The sequence below is a fragment of the Meles meles genome, chromosome 10 (assembly GCF_922984935.1).
Source record: "Meles meles chromosome 10, mMelMel3.1 paternal haplotype, whole genome shotgun sequence".
Taxonomy (NCBI): Eukaryota; Metazoa; Chordata; class Mammalia; order Carnivora; family Mustelidae; genus Meles; species Meles meles.
This window is the reverse complement of record NC_060075.1, coordinates 91,758,945-91,774,819: the sequence shown is the minus strand read 5'-3', so window position 1 is coordinate 91,774,819 and position 15,875 is coordinate 91,758,945. Positions and strand designations below refer to the sequence as shown.

The window sequence follows — 15,875 nt, the reverse complement described above, 5'->3', positions numbered from 1 at the left end:
TGAAAGGCAGATCTGCGACGAGAACTGATTTTTTTGGAGTGATGGTCTTCACCTTTCACCTCAATTAACATCCATCCACTCTATCTGGGACTTTTGTTTTTAAAATGTCAGTAAATGCCTCAGTGCAAAAATTGTTCATCAGATGAAAGAAATTGCCAGTGGAAACTGAATATATGATTAGCTTATGTTGGGATGATATGCGTGGAAGCAAATACAGGGTTTTCAGCTCTGTGCTGGAGTGCTGTTCAAGAATTTGGGGGTTCCGGGTTTTCCTGGGTGGCTCAATCGGAACGGCGTCTGCCTTCAGCTCAGGTTGTGATCTCAGGGTCCTGGGAGCATTGGGCTCTGGCCTCAGTGGAGTCTGCTTCTGCCTCTCCCTCTGTGTGCTTGCTCTCTCTCTTTCTCAAAAAAATAAGTAAATCTTTAAAAAAAAAGAATTTGGAGGTTCCAGTAACTACTCCTTTGAATAAAAATTATTCCTTCCAACCACAAAATTGCCTTGTAAGAAGATAATAAGGAAACAGTTATACAAGACTTGAAGAAATTAATATATTGATGTCATCTTTTGTTTTCTGCATTAAGGTTTCCATTATTGTTCTCTGGGAGGTGGAGGATAAGTTCAAAAGAGACAGATGAGAAAATCAGATTAGAAAGAACGGGAGGGTGAGGGAGGGAACCCAGGTGGTCGTCCACTGCGCAGTTGTGAAATCCAGGGGCAGGGCAGGGGGGCAATGTGGCAAGACGAGCCTCCCATGAGAAGAGCTGGCTTGATATTTGTGATCGTGTTAGATTTTCTTCGTAAAGCACTTTGTTTCTCATAGGAAAAATGTGAAAGCCCTACATGGGGATGACAAAGCTTTATTAAAATATCTGGGATTCTGTGAGCCAGCTTCTCATCACTCTTTTCTTCATTCCAAGACGATTGGAGTTGCAGTCCTGTGAATCTGAGCAGCCGCTCTAGGCTCAGCTCATTCCCAAGGGGGGAAGTGGAGGGAGAGGCAGGAAATGAATACTCAGTTTCTGTCATGAGGTATCTGGATTTATTTCACCTAGAAAAGCCTCCTAGAAAACTTTCTCAGAACCCATCGTACAAAATTGCTTCATCTCTGCCGACTTTCCCAGCCCATAACTGGAGAACATGTTCTTGTGTCCTGTCTGTGTCTGATTAAGTAGAAGGTTAATTTCCTCTGAACAGTTTCCCCTTCTATTTCTTCATCTCCCTCCCGCACTCCATTTAAAAAAAAAAAAATTACCCATTTCAAAAGAAAAAAAGCAAAAAACCCCTCCCCACCAAAAAAAAAAAAAACAACCCAAATAATAAAAACCATGAAAAACAAAATGAATTGAAATTCCTCAGAGCTCAGATTCAGTTCGGCTCCTGGCCTGTTGCAAAGCCCTGGGCAAGTTAGCTCACCTCTCTGAGCGTCCAGCCGTCTGTTGGTAGAATAACTAGGTTGGATCTGATGATCTCCAAAGCCCCTTCCCCCTTTGTTACAGGGAGAAAGAGCACTTGAATTAGTCGTGTCAAAGGGCAGCATCACATAGAATTCCTTGCTACAATTCAAGAGGCTGGATTCACATCTTGGCTTGTTACTATCTGCTGTGTAAAGCCTTGCGAGCCATTGAACCTCCATGGATCCCTGATCCGTGAGGAGAGGAGGTGGGGGCTGATAAATGACGTCCTTCGTGCCTCTCCTAGTTTAAAAGCCCCTGACAGATAGACACAGGAGTCCTGCAGCTGGAGAGCACCCTTGTCAGCTTGGCTGCTGGTAAAGGCTAGAAAGGGGAACAAGCCACCGTGGGCTTGCTGACTCGTCACCCCTCCCGGGTGTGGGCAGACAGACAGACAACCACATGCTGCCTTCCCACACCACCCCTGCCGGCCCCACCTCCATCCCCAGACTCTGTACTGTGAGTCGGGGCAGGCAGGCAGCCGATAGGACAACAGGGGGCACGTTAGGAGAGGGACCTCTGCTGCTTGGGGAGGAGGGAGTGAGGTTCCTAACGCAGCGCGCCAGCTCACGTGATCCCCGGACAAGCAGCATCAGCATCACACGGGACCAACTAAGTCAGAAATGAAGGGATGAATGTGGTGACGTGTTCTAACAAGCCCTCCAAGGGCTTCTGATTGGAGCTGGCGTTGGAGAATGTTGGAAAATCTTCCAAGGGGGGAAACATGAGGAATGCGGAGGGACTGTCCCCAAGCAGAGAACACAGTTTCTGAGACTCCTTCCTGTAATGGGTTTCTTACAATGGTGGCTCATGGCCCTCTCTCCTCTGGGACTGATGCAGGTGCTTGGCCGGTTACTATGGCGATCCCATCATCGGGTCGGGAGATCACTGCCGTCCTTGCCCTTGCCCAGACGGTCCCGACAGCGGACGCCAGTTTGCCAGCAGCTGCTATCAGGACCCTGTGACTTTACAGCTGGCTTGTGTCTGTGATCCTGGGTACATTGGTAAGTAGGGTCCGGATGCCCGGAGGAAAGGCTGTGTCTTTCTGAGTTCTAGTTGACCATGAAGGACAAAGATGAAGAGGGAGACAATGTGGTTCATGTTTACAATCCTTAATTAAAGCTGAAGGGAACGTGACATACCAAAGGTGCTCCTTTCCCCGTTTGGCGTGTGAAGTAGAGGAAATTCTTGAGTCCGCAGCGCTGCTCTAAGAGCAGGACAGCAAGCTCACTTGAATCCGTGAGTGGATCCCCTTATCCAGCTCTCGGTAGGAGAGGCTCAGTGGGGTGATCTGGCCACATGGTGGGCAGAGGGCGACCAGAGCACCCTCCCCGGATGGCTGAACTGGCTGAACTCGATATGTTCTTGGTTGCCAATGACACTCCCGTGATCTGCCAGCACTCGAGGAGACCACGTACTTGTGAACACTCCCTTTAACTTCCTCCTTGACCCATGGATTTTAGTGATGCCTGTCCACGGCTCAGAAGTACTGACCCAGATTCCCTAACCCCGTTAGGGCCTCTACCTTTCCAGCGAATGACGTGGTCTGCCCGGGCTTGGTGAGGACCTGGGTCGGCGCTGCCACCAGGAATGTCGGGGGTACCGGACGTGTGTGTCAGCGGCTCAATGGCGTGTGCTCGGTCCCTAGGCTCCAGGTGTGACGACTGTGCCCCAGGCTTCTTCGGCAACCCCGCGGATGTGGGGGGCTCCTGTCAGCCGTGCCAGTGTCACCACAACATCGACACGACGGACCCGGAAGCCTGCGACCAGGAGACGGGGAGGTGCCTCAGGTGCCTGTACCACACGGAGGGGGAGCGGTGCCAGCTCTGCCGGCCCGGGTACTACGGGGACGCCCTCCGGCAGGACTGTCGCAGTAAGCTCAGCTTCCTTTTGCCCGCCTTTCCAGGGATTTCCACCACCTTCTTCACTATCGGGGAGACGTTCATCTTCAGGTGTCTGTTTTGTCTGGGAAAACACCTGTTAAGCGTTTTCTCTGACAAAAGAAAGATGTCACTGACCCCCTCCCTTTTTTTTGGTTACATCCTCATTTTCCGGTAGGAATTCAAGTCCCAAGATGTGGCTCAATGCCTGAGGGAGGCACGGGATAGAGGTCCTAAGTACCCACTCCGGCTGGCCCCTTTCCTCCTGCCATTGGTGGACAGAGCCTTCCCGCCTAAGGGGGAGAAGGAAGGAGCCTCTCGGAGGTGTCTCTTCCAGAACTCCTCCTTTCTGTCTTATCAGGAGATCACCCTGCCCCTCCTCCCAAGGCTGCTGCCCCCCAGGCCCCACTGTTGGTATAGACACGTGTGGAATGCGGAGGAGTGGCAGGACGGGATTCCCTAACCCCGTTAGGGCCTCTACCTGCTTTGTCTGACACATTCGTTACCGCTTCTCCCTGCTGAGGGTTTGAAGTCCTCAGAGCCGAAGTCCCACAGCATACATTTTTTCGTGTGTGTCATTTCCAGTGAAGTCCTCATTTTAACATGATTTGCCAGCAGCTGATTAACTATTTCAGAAATGCTGCTAGGCCAAGTGTGTCTTTGTGCCCATCTGCCTGGGAACTGTCTACATCATAAGAACTGAAGAATAGCGTATTAGTGGGGTTTTGTTTGTTTTTGTTTTTGTGGTTTTGGTTTTTTCGTGGGGTTTTTGTTTTGTTTTTATTTTTGTTTTTTGGTTTCTTGGGGTTTCTTTTTTTTAATCCCCTCCTTTTCTTTCCCCTTCCCCCCCCCAAGATTTTATTTATTTGACAGGCAGAGCACAAGCAGGGGAAGCAGCGGGCAGAGGGAGAGGCAGATTCCTGGCAGAACAGGGAGCCCAATGCAGGGCTGGATCCCAGGATCCCGAGATCATGACCTGAGCCAAAGGAAGACACTTAGCTGACTGAACCCCCCAGACACCCCCATTCCTTCCTCTCTTGTTTGCATTTCTAGGCCAAAACCTGGGAGGGAAGATCTTAGCTGTTAGAACAGCTAGAAACGTAGCTGCCTTTCGTATCAGCTGTGGGTGTCACAGATTCTATGACCGTGTTGAGGCTAAGTAAATCGGGTCTCACCGTTCGTTTCAGAGTGTGTCTGCAATTACCTGGGGACGGTGCGGCAGCACTGCAACGGCTCTGACTGCCAGTGCGACAAAGCCACGGGCCAGTGCTTGTGTCTCCCCAACGTGGTCGGGCAGAACTGCGACCGCTGTGCGCCCAACACCTGGCAGCTGGCCAGCGGGACCGGCTGTGACCCGTGCAGCTGCGATCCTGCTCATTCCTTCGGGCCGTCTTGCAATGAGGTGAGGCACCATGGTGGGGGGCAAGGAGAGGACTCCCCTTTAGGGGTCCGGGGGGACGGCCAGCACCCTCGGTGGCTTTGCCCTAGTTAGAGAATGCCCCCCCCCCAACCTCCTTGGGGTCACAGCCTCCCAGTCAGGGCACGCAATTTGGCAAAAGCAGCACAGACTGGCAATCAGCCCTCCCGGGGTGGCTCGTTGGGCTGCCCCATGCTGTGGGGGGTCCCCGCCCCCTCCCCATCAGGAGGGACAGGTATGTTTCCATTACTACCTGGCTGCTGATCCAGACTCTTCACTTAGTGATACAGCCTGAAAGGAAGCACATGGCCTGACACCCTGGCAGTGACGTGCTCCTCATGCCAGGTGGGCCGCAGGTGGCCTAGGCTCACTAGCAGCATGTGAAGAACCCCGGAAATAGAGCGTGCCGTGCTCTGGGCCCCCAGTGCCGGGGGGAGGTCAGAGTCGGAGGGGGCTTCTGGGGCAGGTGAGTCGTGCTTGTCCCGGCCGGCCACTGCGACCGTGGATTGCCCGGCGGCCGCGGGCCCGGCTGACCGAACCGTGTTCTCTGCCGCAGTTCACGGGGCAATGTCAGTGCATGCCCGGCTTCGGAGGCCGCACCTGCAGCGAGTGCCAGGAGCTCTTCTGGGGAGATCCCAACGTGGAGTGCCGAGGTGAGGCCGGGAGCGGGGGTGTCCTCAGGAGGGCACTGATCGGGCCGCGGGCCGCAGGCACATGCCGCAGCTTTTTGGTACCAGGGAATGGATTTGTGGGCTTCGTGACGTCCAGTCCCATGGAAGGGGGAGCTGCTGACCTCCTGCTCCGTCCCCAGGTGGGGAGGTCTTGCCCCCGCACAGGGGCTTACATGCACCCTGGAGACACACACAGGCTTTCTGACACACTTTTGACCCATATGGGCTCACCTTAACGACCGAGTTCCACCGACTTCTCCACCCCCGTGAACAGTGTCTTGGGGCCGGCTTCCTTCTCAGCACACGCAGAGTGAAATGGCGCTTCTGGTCAGCCCATTTGGTTTGGTTCCGGCACTGACAGCGATCAGCCTGCAGTCCCCACGATGGGAACCGGAGGGCCACACCCGAGCAGCGCTCTGCCCGGCAGAGGAGGAGGTGACGGGAGCTCCACGTCTGGAAATGGGAATAAAAGCCAGATTCTTTCTTGGGCTTGTGACACGACAGGAGTATGAGGGAAAACTTGACATTTTCTGCGGAACAAAACTTGTTAAAATCATGTGGATCACAAGGGTTGCTTAATTTTCCGTGCTGTTGCAATTTTGGTTGTGACTTGCCAGATATTTTTTCAGATCTTAAAGCAAAGGCCTTTGGGGAGGATTTCCATAGACTGCCTCTACTCCGGTTTCCTAGTCTCTCTTTCCTGCTTGGGTTTTCCTCCCTACGTTTCAAAATTATAAGCACAGATAGCAACCGTTGTAGTTTTTTAACCGTTCTTCGGTATATTTTCCTTGGAGCATGTCTGAAATTCTAGGTCCCCATTGGACTCTAAATAAAAAGTGATCTTTTTCTTTTGGGGGGACAGCTGTGGCAAGAATAAGACAGATCTTCACAGCTAGTGGTCCACTGGGCATCTCCTATCAAAGGTCAGACACAGAGATAACGTGCATTCCTTCAGTCCCCCCATCTATTCCTGGACAGTGGGGCAAACTTGAGTGGACAAGCGCTGAATGCCGGGCATATGATCTCTTGTTTCAGTGGACGCTTAGCCAGAAGGTTTGTACCAACATTGCAGGTTAAGGTTTGTTCCACAGCAATGAAAGGAGTAGGTGCTCCTTCCTTCATCAGTCACGAGTCTCAATGTTGGTTCTTTATGGGATCTGGTTTTCTCATTTCCATGAGAAGGTCTGTGACATCCAGTGGGATGTCTGTTCCCCCGTTTCCCACAAGTAACATCCTGTTCAAAGTAGGGTTTCTCTGGGGCTCTAATCACTCTTCTCAAAGATTCCTCCATCTCATAATGCCCCAAGGGCTTGACTTGCTCCAGATCATGGCTCTAGGGTCACGTATGGCCTGATTCCACCAGCCTGTGTCATTGGCAAAACAGCATTGGCGGCCGAAGCCTGCTGACCTTTCACTCCATCTCAGCTTTGTGAGCATGAAAAGCCTGTTTCCTGGGATTAGTCAATTGGAGAATTGTTCATTGAGCGCTCAGAACTTCACCCCTCACCCTTTCATCCTCAAACGTTCAGCTCTAAATCTGCCAGAGCAATTGTGGCTCATAGGAACAGTATCAACTTGTTCTGGTCAAAAGTTAGATCATGTTTTAGGGACTTCGTGAAGAGGGAAATCCATGGCACCTGTGTCCACCGACTACTTTGTGGTGTCCAGAAGAAAAATCAGCCCATTACATAAGAAACTGTGGGGACCCAAATGTTTTGGACAACCGGGGTGGACCGGAGAAATGTCCTCACCTACAAAGGTTGCAGAGACAGAGAGAGAGAGTTGGGACTTGGCCGTGGGGAGGTCGTGGCTGCCACTGGGTCATGTGTGAACGGGACGGCAGTGGGGCAGGGCTGCTATGATCAGATGAGGTTGGGAGCCGAAATGCAGCAGCACATGGAGAGCAGAGCTCTGAAGGGACTGGAATGTGGTCACTAATGGAAATGGGGGGACAGGGTCCGACAGTGAGTGGGGACGAGAACAGGTGTCATCCAAAATCAGATGCAACCATGGGGAGAGAACGGGACGACTTTTCTCAAAATAGGTAATTAATTGTCAAATGGTCTTCAATGTCAAATCTTCCAGGGCCCAGATGGAGACTTTCTGGTGCCACTTGGTAAACAGCACCCTTCTAGGAAGACTTAAGGTCATGGTGAATTTTCCTCCTTATGGAAAAAAATGTAGTCATGAGAAAGACAAATGAGTGGAGCCTCAGTCGTACGACTTGTTGAATGTTCCTATTGTCCAGGCGGGTTGGGGCTCTTGGCCAGTCGTCCCAAGTCTGAACAAGCCTGCCACTGTGCCGGGGATGGAGAAAACCCCATCCACCCACCGGCGAACGTGCCGGAGAAAGCCTCAGCTTGGAGCTCTGCACTGTGCCCCTCGGGAGTCAAAGGGTCACACGAGGAATCTTTCTGTTGATTCATAGATAGCAAAGGGAGGGCCTCTGGCTGTCTCTCAAACCAGCAAAGTGGGAAATGTGGGGCAGAGGTGAGAGGCCCATCATGCTTGTTTCTCATTTCAGATTGTTTTTAATTGAAAAATGAAGTGCGTTCCTTTGCCCAGACATGAATTTTTAGGACGCTTGTATTCTTTTCTCAGGCTGGGATTCGTTTACAGCTACCTACCTTTTTCTTTATTTGCTGCATGACTTGGGAAATCAGATTTAATTCGATTCTCTAGAGGGCCGCAAATACTCTTGGTAGAGGAAAAGCTTATCTTATATGATCCTAATCACAGCACATGTGTCCCCTGCAGGCCAGGCCAGGCCAGGGGCGGGCAAACCAAGACCGCTGTGGTGCACCCAGCCCATTGCCTGTCCCTGTACATTTGTGTCTGATCTGTGGCCTGCAAAGCCTAACTTTTTCCTATCCAGGCCTTTTATAGAGAAAGTTTGATGAGGCTAGTGACTCATTTCTGCAAGTGAAACCATTACTTCCCGCCTTTTGTCTCCAAACTGACACCAGTTAGCAAAGCCAGAAATAAAATGAAATAACATGGTGGGGCTGAGGAGGTAGAGAATTTAAAGCAAAATTACAGTTCTATTTTAAAGGTTGATCTATTTGCCAGAGAGAGCGAGAGCATGAGCAGGAGAAGGGGCAGAGGCAGAGGGAGAAGCAGACTCCCCGCAGAGCAGGGAGCCCCATGCGGGACTCAAGATCCCAGGACTCAGGGCTCATGACCTGAACGGAAGGAAGATGCTTAACTGACTGAGCCACCCAGGTGCCCCAGATGTCAGGTTTTCAGAGAGGAATTATTGCTCTGGCTAGAGCACAGTAAGGATGATATATAGCATCAAGGCTGTCGGGGGTGGTGCAGGGGAGCCCTCAGGAAACCATGTACTAGAGACCCCTGGGGGAGATTCGGTCTCACCAGACTCTGAGAGCCTTGACTGGCAGGCCATGGACTTCCTTCAGTTGTTGGAGGCGCCTGGAGGAGGAGCAGGACGGACGCAAAGAAAGCAGGAAGTCGAACCTACTGATTGAGAGGCACACAGGCTAACGTTTCCTGTTCTGGGATTGATTTGCCAGTGTTTTCTTCTTGGCCTCAATAGCTATAAAAAGGGTGCATTTTTATTCATGCTCCTAGCTCTTAGAGATCACGTTTTTAAATTTAGTAAAAACAGGAAACATCACCTAACTGAGAATATATCTACAGAGGGAGGTGGAATTCTTAATGGCTCGTTACAGTGATTACGGGCTCATTTTTATTTATTTATTTTTTTAATATTTTATTAATTTGACAAGAAAAATCACAACTAGGCAGAGAGGCAGGCAGAGAGAGAGGAGGAAGCAGGCTCCCTGCGGAGTAGAGACAGGCTCATTTTTAAAATGCTGGTCTTCACCGGGGCGCCTGGGTGGCTCAGTGGGTTAAGCCTCTGCCTTTGGCTCAGGTCATGATCTCAGGGTCCTGGGATCGAGCCCCACATAGGGCTCTCTGCTCAGCAGGGAGCCTGCTTCTCCCTCTCTCTCTGCCTGCCTCTCTGCCTACCTGTGATCTCTCTCCCTATCAAATAAATAAACCTTAAAGAAAAAAAAAATGCTGGTCTTCACCTTCGTGACTTGTTCATCTTAAAGATCAGGCCACAACGTTTGCTAAATACTTTCTTCTCTTTTCCAAGAACAAGTTTTCGATCCTCTGCCAGAGAATCCCATGTCTTAAAACAGGACTGAGCTGCCAGTCCACTGGGACCCCTAGCCTTTCCTCTGAAGAGAGGAGAACAACCACTGGCCTTGTCAGAGACCACAGGCAAAGTTCATGTGTAAGTTTTAGATCTCAGTGAGTGGGAGCTGGGATTGGAGGGTCTCCTTCATCATTTCAGTGTCTGTGATGTTTTCAGTTATCCGGTGAGAACCAACATTTCTGCTTCAGTGGAAAGTGCTGTTGGGAAAGCAGGGGGTTGGGGATGGCCTTTGGTATAGGTGGGCCTTCCCATGCTTGCCTCCCTGGCATCCCCAGGACAGGCGCAGCAGTCAGAGAAGGGAGCACGAGTCCATGGGAGCTTAGGGGTCTCCCCCTTCAGCCTGAAAACCTGATACAGTGTAGTCCTTCGGTGACCTTCCAGAGAAAGTTCAGGCTGAAAGTTTTCAGAGATGAAACCCCAGTCCCTCCATCTGAGATTTGACTCTACATTTCAGTTAGAGGAAAGCAATGTCGGTCAGTTCCGCTAACCCAGTCCTGTTTTCTGGAGAGAGCCGGGGTTCTGCCTGTCCTTGGAGCCCTGGCCCACACTGCAACCCTAGCCCCAGCGAGGGAGAAAAGCCTTCGTGGGGGTGCACTTGCCTTCTAAACCCTACAGTTTGGAGCCCGTGTTCTCCCCACCCCAAAGATGCCCATGACAGAATGAGAGCCAGAAAATGAAAAATTATTAGAGAAATTAGAGAATATACGCACCCATCTCTCGCCCCAAGTATGAATCCAGTAAGAACCTCTTTAGGACTGAATCAGTGTGTGCTTTTGCATTATCTATGGGAAAGAATGTTCTGAACAGACTAAAAGCATGTGCCCCATCTGCCTCCGTCGCCCCAAGTCTTGGAGAGAGGATAAGGAGCCAGTCTCCTGGGCCACTTAGGCCCTGCATGGCTCTGCTCGCTGGGATGGGGGAGGGGGGCAGACTGAGCAGTCCCATTGTTTACAAATGGCTTCGAGCGTTCCTCTTCCTACGCAGGTCAGGTCCCTAGGTTTGTGCCTCTGCCTACGTTGGTCAGCTTCCAGAGTCATGACTCCGCTCCAGCTCCAGCCCCTGAAGGATGAACAAATTCTCTTACGTCCTCCCTCCTGCCCCCTCCTTCCCCATTCTCACCCTCCCCTCCTCCCCTCTCACCCCTATAAGCACACATTGACCTACAAAAGGAAGGCAGAACAGGAGGGGAACCAACAGGTCTGTGTCCACAGCACCTGACGACTGTTAGAGAGACATATTCTCAGGTCCTACTCCAGACCTGGCGATTCAGATTCAAATTTGGGGGGTCGGGGGTGGGGAAGCAGTCTGTTTCGTGAACCCTCTGGGTGATTCTGATGTATGCCCGAGTTTGAATGGCTAGGACCTAGATGACCCACGGAACTTGTAGCTTTCTGAAAGGTGACTGAATTTTACCAAATGACAGGGGATCCATTTCTAATATTTAAACAATGTAACTCTTCATCATCAAATTTCTTCCTCTTCTTGTGAGTCTCAGAAACTGATGAAGGCAGTGGTTTCTGACATGTTTCCCATTATTTCCTCTGTATTTTTCTAGGGTGTCTCTCATTCTTCTCTCTTCTCTCGCTCTCTCATTCCTCCACCAGGAAAAGATTCTGGGGTCAAATGAGTTTGGCATACAACTGGGTAAAACCGACATGAAACAAGGTTTCTCCTGCCGAACTCCTTTGAGCCTTCAGTGTGCTGAAGTTTGTTTGGAATCTTCCAGAGGAGACTGTCTTCCCTGAACTTACTGATCACGGAAGCCTTTTCTCCAGGAACATCTCCTAGAAATAATGGTGGAGGGGACACACTTGAAGTTACTCACAGCTCACTCAAGCTGCGCCCTGACTCGTAAGAATGACCCCCCAAAATAGGAAGAAATGAAACTGCTAGAAGTGTCTGGAAAGAAACAATATGCGTAAAGGGAAAAAAAGTTTAGTTTTAAAAACCCAAGGCACTAAGGGCATGCTGTGTTTTCACCCCAAAGTTTGAAGACTGGAATATTCAGTAGTTTAAATCTTTGAAAAAATCATGATTTTATTGGCAAGGATACAAAGAAAAACATAACGCCATAACAGCTTTTTTCCCCCCCAATGGAAATGCGGTCAAGCAACACTCTGGGCAGGAAACTACCAGACACTTGGATGATAGAAAGTCATGATAAGGGACGCCTCAGTGGCTCAGTTGGTTGAGCGGCTGCCTTCGGCTCAGGTCGTGATCCCAGCATCCTGGGATGGAGTCCCACATCGGCCTCTCTGCTCGGCAGGGAGCCTGCTTCTCCCTCTGCCTCTGCTGCCGCTCTGCCTGCCTGTGCTCTCGCTCTCGCTCTCGCTCTCTCTCTCTCTCTCTCTCTCACAATATAAATGTCCATTGCATGCCTGTACTGAAAATGAAGTTAGAACCTCAGCTGGCAAAGACCGCTGAATGCCCGTTAACCCTGTGCTTGGTGCAGAGAATGGAAACAACTGGAGTTGCAACAGGCTGAACTTGAATCCCGGCTCGGCCATTTCTTGGCTGTGAGACTTGGGGCGAGTCACCTGTCATGTAGGTTTCAGTGACATGGTGTGCGTAGACCATTCTACAATGCCAGGCATGCTAAGGGTCACTGTAAAAAAAATTACTACCATTGCTGTTATTAAGGGTGTGGCAAGAGTCGAGGTAGTGCCTGTGTTGGAGGACGACGCTGCCCTCGACTCTCCAAGAGTCTTTGGTGAAACCGCGACCGCGGCTTCCAGATGCCAAGTGTTGTCGCAGAGGTTTGTGATCTGGTGGATGAACCAGTGCTGTTTCCCTTGCAGCCTGTGACTGTGACCCCAGGGGCATTGAGACACCACAGTGTGACCAGTCCACTGGCCAGTGCATCTGCGTTGAGGGGGTCGAGGGTCCACGCTGTGACAAGTGCACGCGAGGGTACTCGGGCGTCTTCCCAGACTGCGCTCCCTGCCACCACTGCTTTGCTCTCTGGGATGCGATCATCGCCGAGTTGACCAATCGGACCCAGAAGTTCCTGGAGAAAGCCAAGGCCCTGAAGATCAGTGGGGTGATTGGGCCATACCGAGAGACCGTGGACTCGGTGGAGAAAAAAGTCAACGAGATCAGAGATATCCTGGCCCAGAACCCCGCTGCGGAGCCACTGAAAAACATTGGGGATCTCTTTGAGGAAGCGGAGTAAGTAGTCTCTGAGTATTGGTTCAGCCTGAGGAGAGATGCCCAGACTGGGAACCTCCATCAGAAGGCATGGTTGGCCCCCAGTGAAAACAGGTTCCAGGTCGCTGGCTTTCCAGCAGTCTCCGCTCTGGGCATTTGGGTGAGTGAACATGCACCAAACTGTGCACACAGCAGAGTAGAATGTGTGCGGGTTCCGCTCAGCACCCCTCTTTGCAAATGGCCCCAAGCTAGTGGAGTGGCAAGAACACGGGCTTCGGAGACAGAGGATCCGTAAATGACTTTGTAGCTCGGTTAGTTGCTAGGCTTGAGAGCATGAAGGACTCCGTTAGGCTGCGTCTCTCTTCCCTCCTACGGAGGAGGGGAAGACAGCACTTACCTTTACCTTACAGAGCAGCAGCAGGTTTGATCTGTGAAATGATAGTGTAATTGCCAAAAACACCATGAATAGAAGTCGTTGTTACTATGTTTTGCTCCTAGCGAGGAAATCCGTTCCCACAGCAAGACCCCTGTTTCCAAGTTCTTTCTGCAGCTCTGCTGCTGGTTGGCTAGAGCAGTGTTCCGTTCTCTAACTGTAACGAATTCTCTGCAGTGAAAAATTCCCCTCGTAGCCCTCTTCCGAGTAATCCTCTCCGCCGAGTGTCTATTTTGCCAGTGAAAGCAGAGCGAACCAAATTCTGAGTTCTCAAGTTCTCAGGGATCATTTTTCAACCATTTATCCTGCTCCCAAACGTCCCGGCTTCCTCTTGCACATTTTCTGTGTGACGGGACTGGAATCCGCCCATCTAGGAAGCCAGACGGACTTTTCATCTCCGCGTTGTAAGCAGCAGCAAGGGAACAGCTGACATGCGCTCAGGCACCTTGTGGGAGGTCCTTCCTGAACCTTCTAGATTTCAAGTAGCTGGTCCCTTGGTTTCGAGCCAGGGGTTTTATGTCCAAGGCCATGTGGTGGACCAGACTGTTAGGAAATGTCTGATGTGGAGTGATAATGCAGTTAATGAGGAATTTTAGCTCATTAAAAGGATGGTGTATGGCTCAGTCTCCTAACACATAGCGATAACAAGTTCTGGAAGGCTGTGATCCGAGCATAAGCCTATTTAGGACCTGATTCTTGGCCTTGTTCTCATGCACCCAAGAGAGAACAAAACAAGCTGGGTGTCCTTTGAGAGCCTGCCAGAGGAAAGATCACATTCCTGGAATGGCCCTGTTGCTACCCTCCCTCACTAGTCCTCTAATCGGAGAGATTGTAGTCATCTCAGGGAAACTGGTTTTGTTAATCTTTTTTCAACACAACATCCGAAGATAGGTGTCTTAGGATCCAAAGTGGCATTATTAAAAAATACACAGTGTTAGATTTGATTTCTTTTAAAAATCATAACATGGTAGGAGAGCTGAGAAGAAATGAAAGCCTTCTGTGAATCAGCAGGTGAACAGAAAAAAGCACTGAGGACAGAAACTATATTATAATTGTCTCAGAAGAAGTGGTTGGGTTTATAAAATGTAATTTAACCTAGAAATCCTTTTAAGTACTCTTTTGAGTTGGTTCATGGTTTTGTCTTGGCCTTAAATGACATTTTCAAATGGCCCCCAACCTTTTAGTGCCCCTACATTTTCCAGTGTCTTACACTGACTAGTATTCCCCTGAGGAGACACTGAATTAGGTGACCTAGTAAAGCCCAGAGCTGAGGTCTTCTCAAATATTACTTTCTTTGTGATCACACACACATACACACACACTGTATTTACAAGTAATGTACAGAAATAGATGCCTAAAACACAGCTTTGGAGATGTGAAATACAGAAGAAAATGCAGTTGGGTTTAGATTCCAAGTGAAATACTGTCATATTGCGGCCCATCTTGGTAGATATTACCTTCTTTCTTATGAGAAATGAAAGGGCTGCTTGTTGGTAGAAGCAGGTGAAGGCCTTGGATGAGACCTCGTCAACGGGAGAAGCATGCGAAAAGCTCCTGCGGGCGGCTCCCCTGGTTCCTGGTGGCTGTAAGACTTCCTTTCTGCGTGTCCCATCTTGTAGGTGATCCCTGAGGTTCCGATAAGAGCATTTTTGGCAGGTGACTGGGAGGCATAATTCTACACTGGAGTCACTTGTCTTTTGAGTTTGTGGGACTGTGTGGGCTTGACGCTGCTCACATTCAGAGCGGGAGCTCCATGCCCTGGACCTCGGCTCAGGTGCTCAGAATCCCTTCAGGACACTTCTACCACAACACCGCCGATGGGCGCTTCTGATTTTCTTCAAAGTCTTCGAAGAAAAAAAATTGTTAGATCTGATACAGCCCCTTGATGAGGAAGAGAATAAAACCAGGGCTTGTAAATAGAAAGTTCGGAATGGGTTTGAAATTACAGAGTAAGGGGTACGGTATTTGTGGAAAATAGAGAAACGGGACTTCAGAACTCCCCTTTGGTTTATTTTTACATCGGCAGACTTCTCCTCCTCTTTACAGGAAATTAACCAAAGATGTTTCAGAAAAGATGGCTCAGGTCGAGGGGCAGCTGTCGGACGCGGCTTCACAAAGCAACAGCACAGCCAGCCAGCTAGAGTCTCTGCAGACAGAAGTGGAAAGCCTAGACAACACAGTGAAAGAGCTTGCTGAGCAACTGGAATTTATCAAAAACTCAGATATTCGGGGTGAGCATTTTTTGTGCAAATACGCAGTCCCGGACCATGGCTGCAACCCGCTGTCTGGCCCTCTAGTCCAGCACTTCCAGAATAACATTTAGTGCTTTCTAATAATCTTAGAGCTTTTGCTCACTGAGTCTCTGGCACAGATCAGGATTAAAGTGCCCACTTAGAGATGGGGGACCTGGGAATCGGGGAACCTGAGACACAGGAGAGATTCCACTGGGCAAGCTGGTTCCTGATTTTTCAGTGGGTGGTTTAACCTCCTTGGCGTTTCTTGGAGATGGGCTCTTTTGAGTAGTTCAGAAATTGAACTAGTTGAGTAGTTTAGAGTATTTATAGTAGAGTATATAAATTTGAGTAGTTTAGAAACATTGATACTTCAGCAAATTCTTTCAACATTCAAGAATGTTGCCTGGTCAGGAAACAATCTTTGCAGCGTCAGATCCCGCTAACCCTCCTATTTTACG

General features: G+C 50.1%; 1 protein-coding gene across 1 annotated transcript in view; it reads left to right on the top strand.

Annotated features, from left to right (window-relative positions):
- The window catches only part of LAMB1 (laminin subunit beta 1), a 67,081-nt gene that overhangs the window by 39,871 nt on the left and 11,335 nt on the right, over window positions 1-15,875 (top strand). The window contains 6 exon segments of the mRNA XM_046020877.1: window positions 2,293-2,456; window positions 3,101-3,325; window positions 4,520-4,734; window positions 5,306-5,402; window positions 12,402-12,771; window positions 15,230-15,414. Of these exon segments, the coding sequence (XP_045876833.1) occupies window positions 2,293-2,456; window positions 3,101-3,325; window positions 4,520-4,734; window positions 5,306-5,402; window positions 12,402-12,771; window positions 15,230-15,414 (1,256 nt within the window).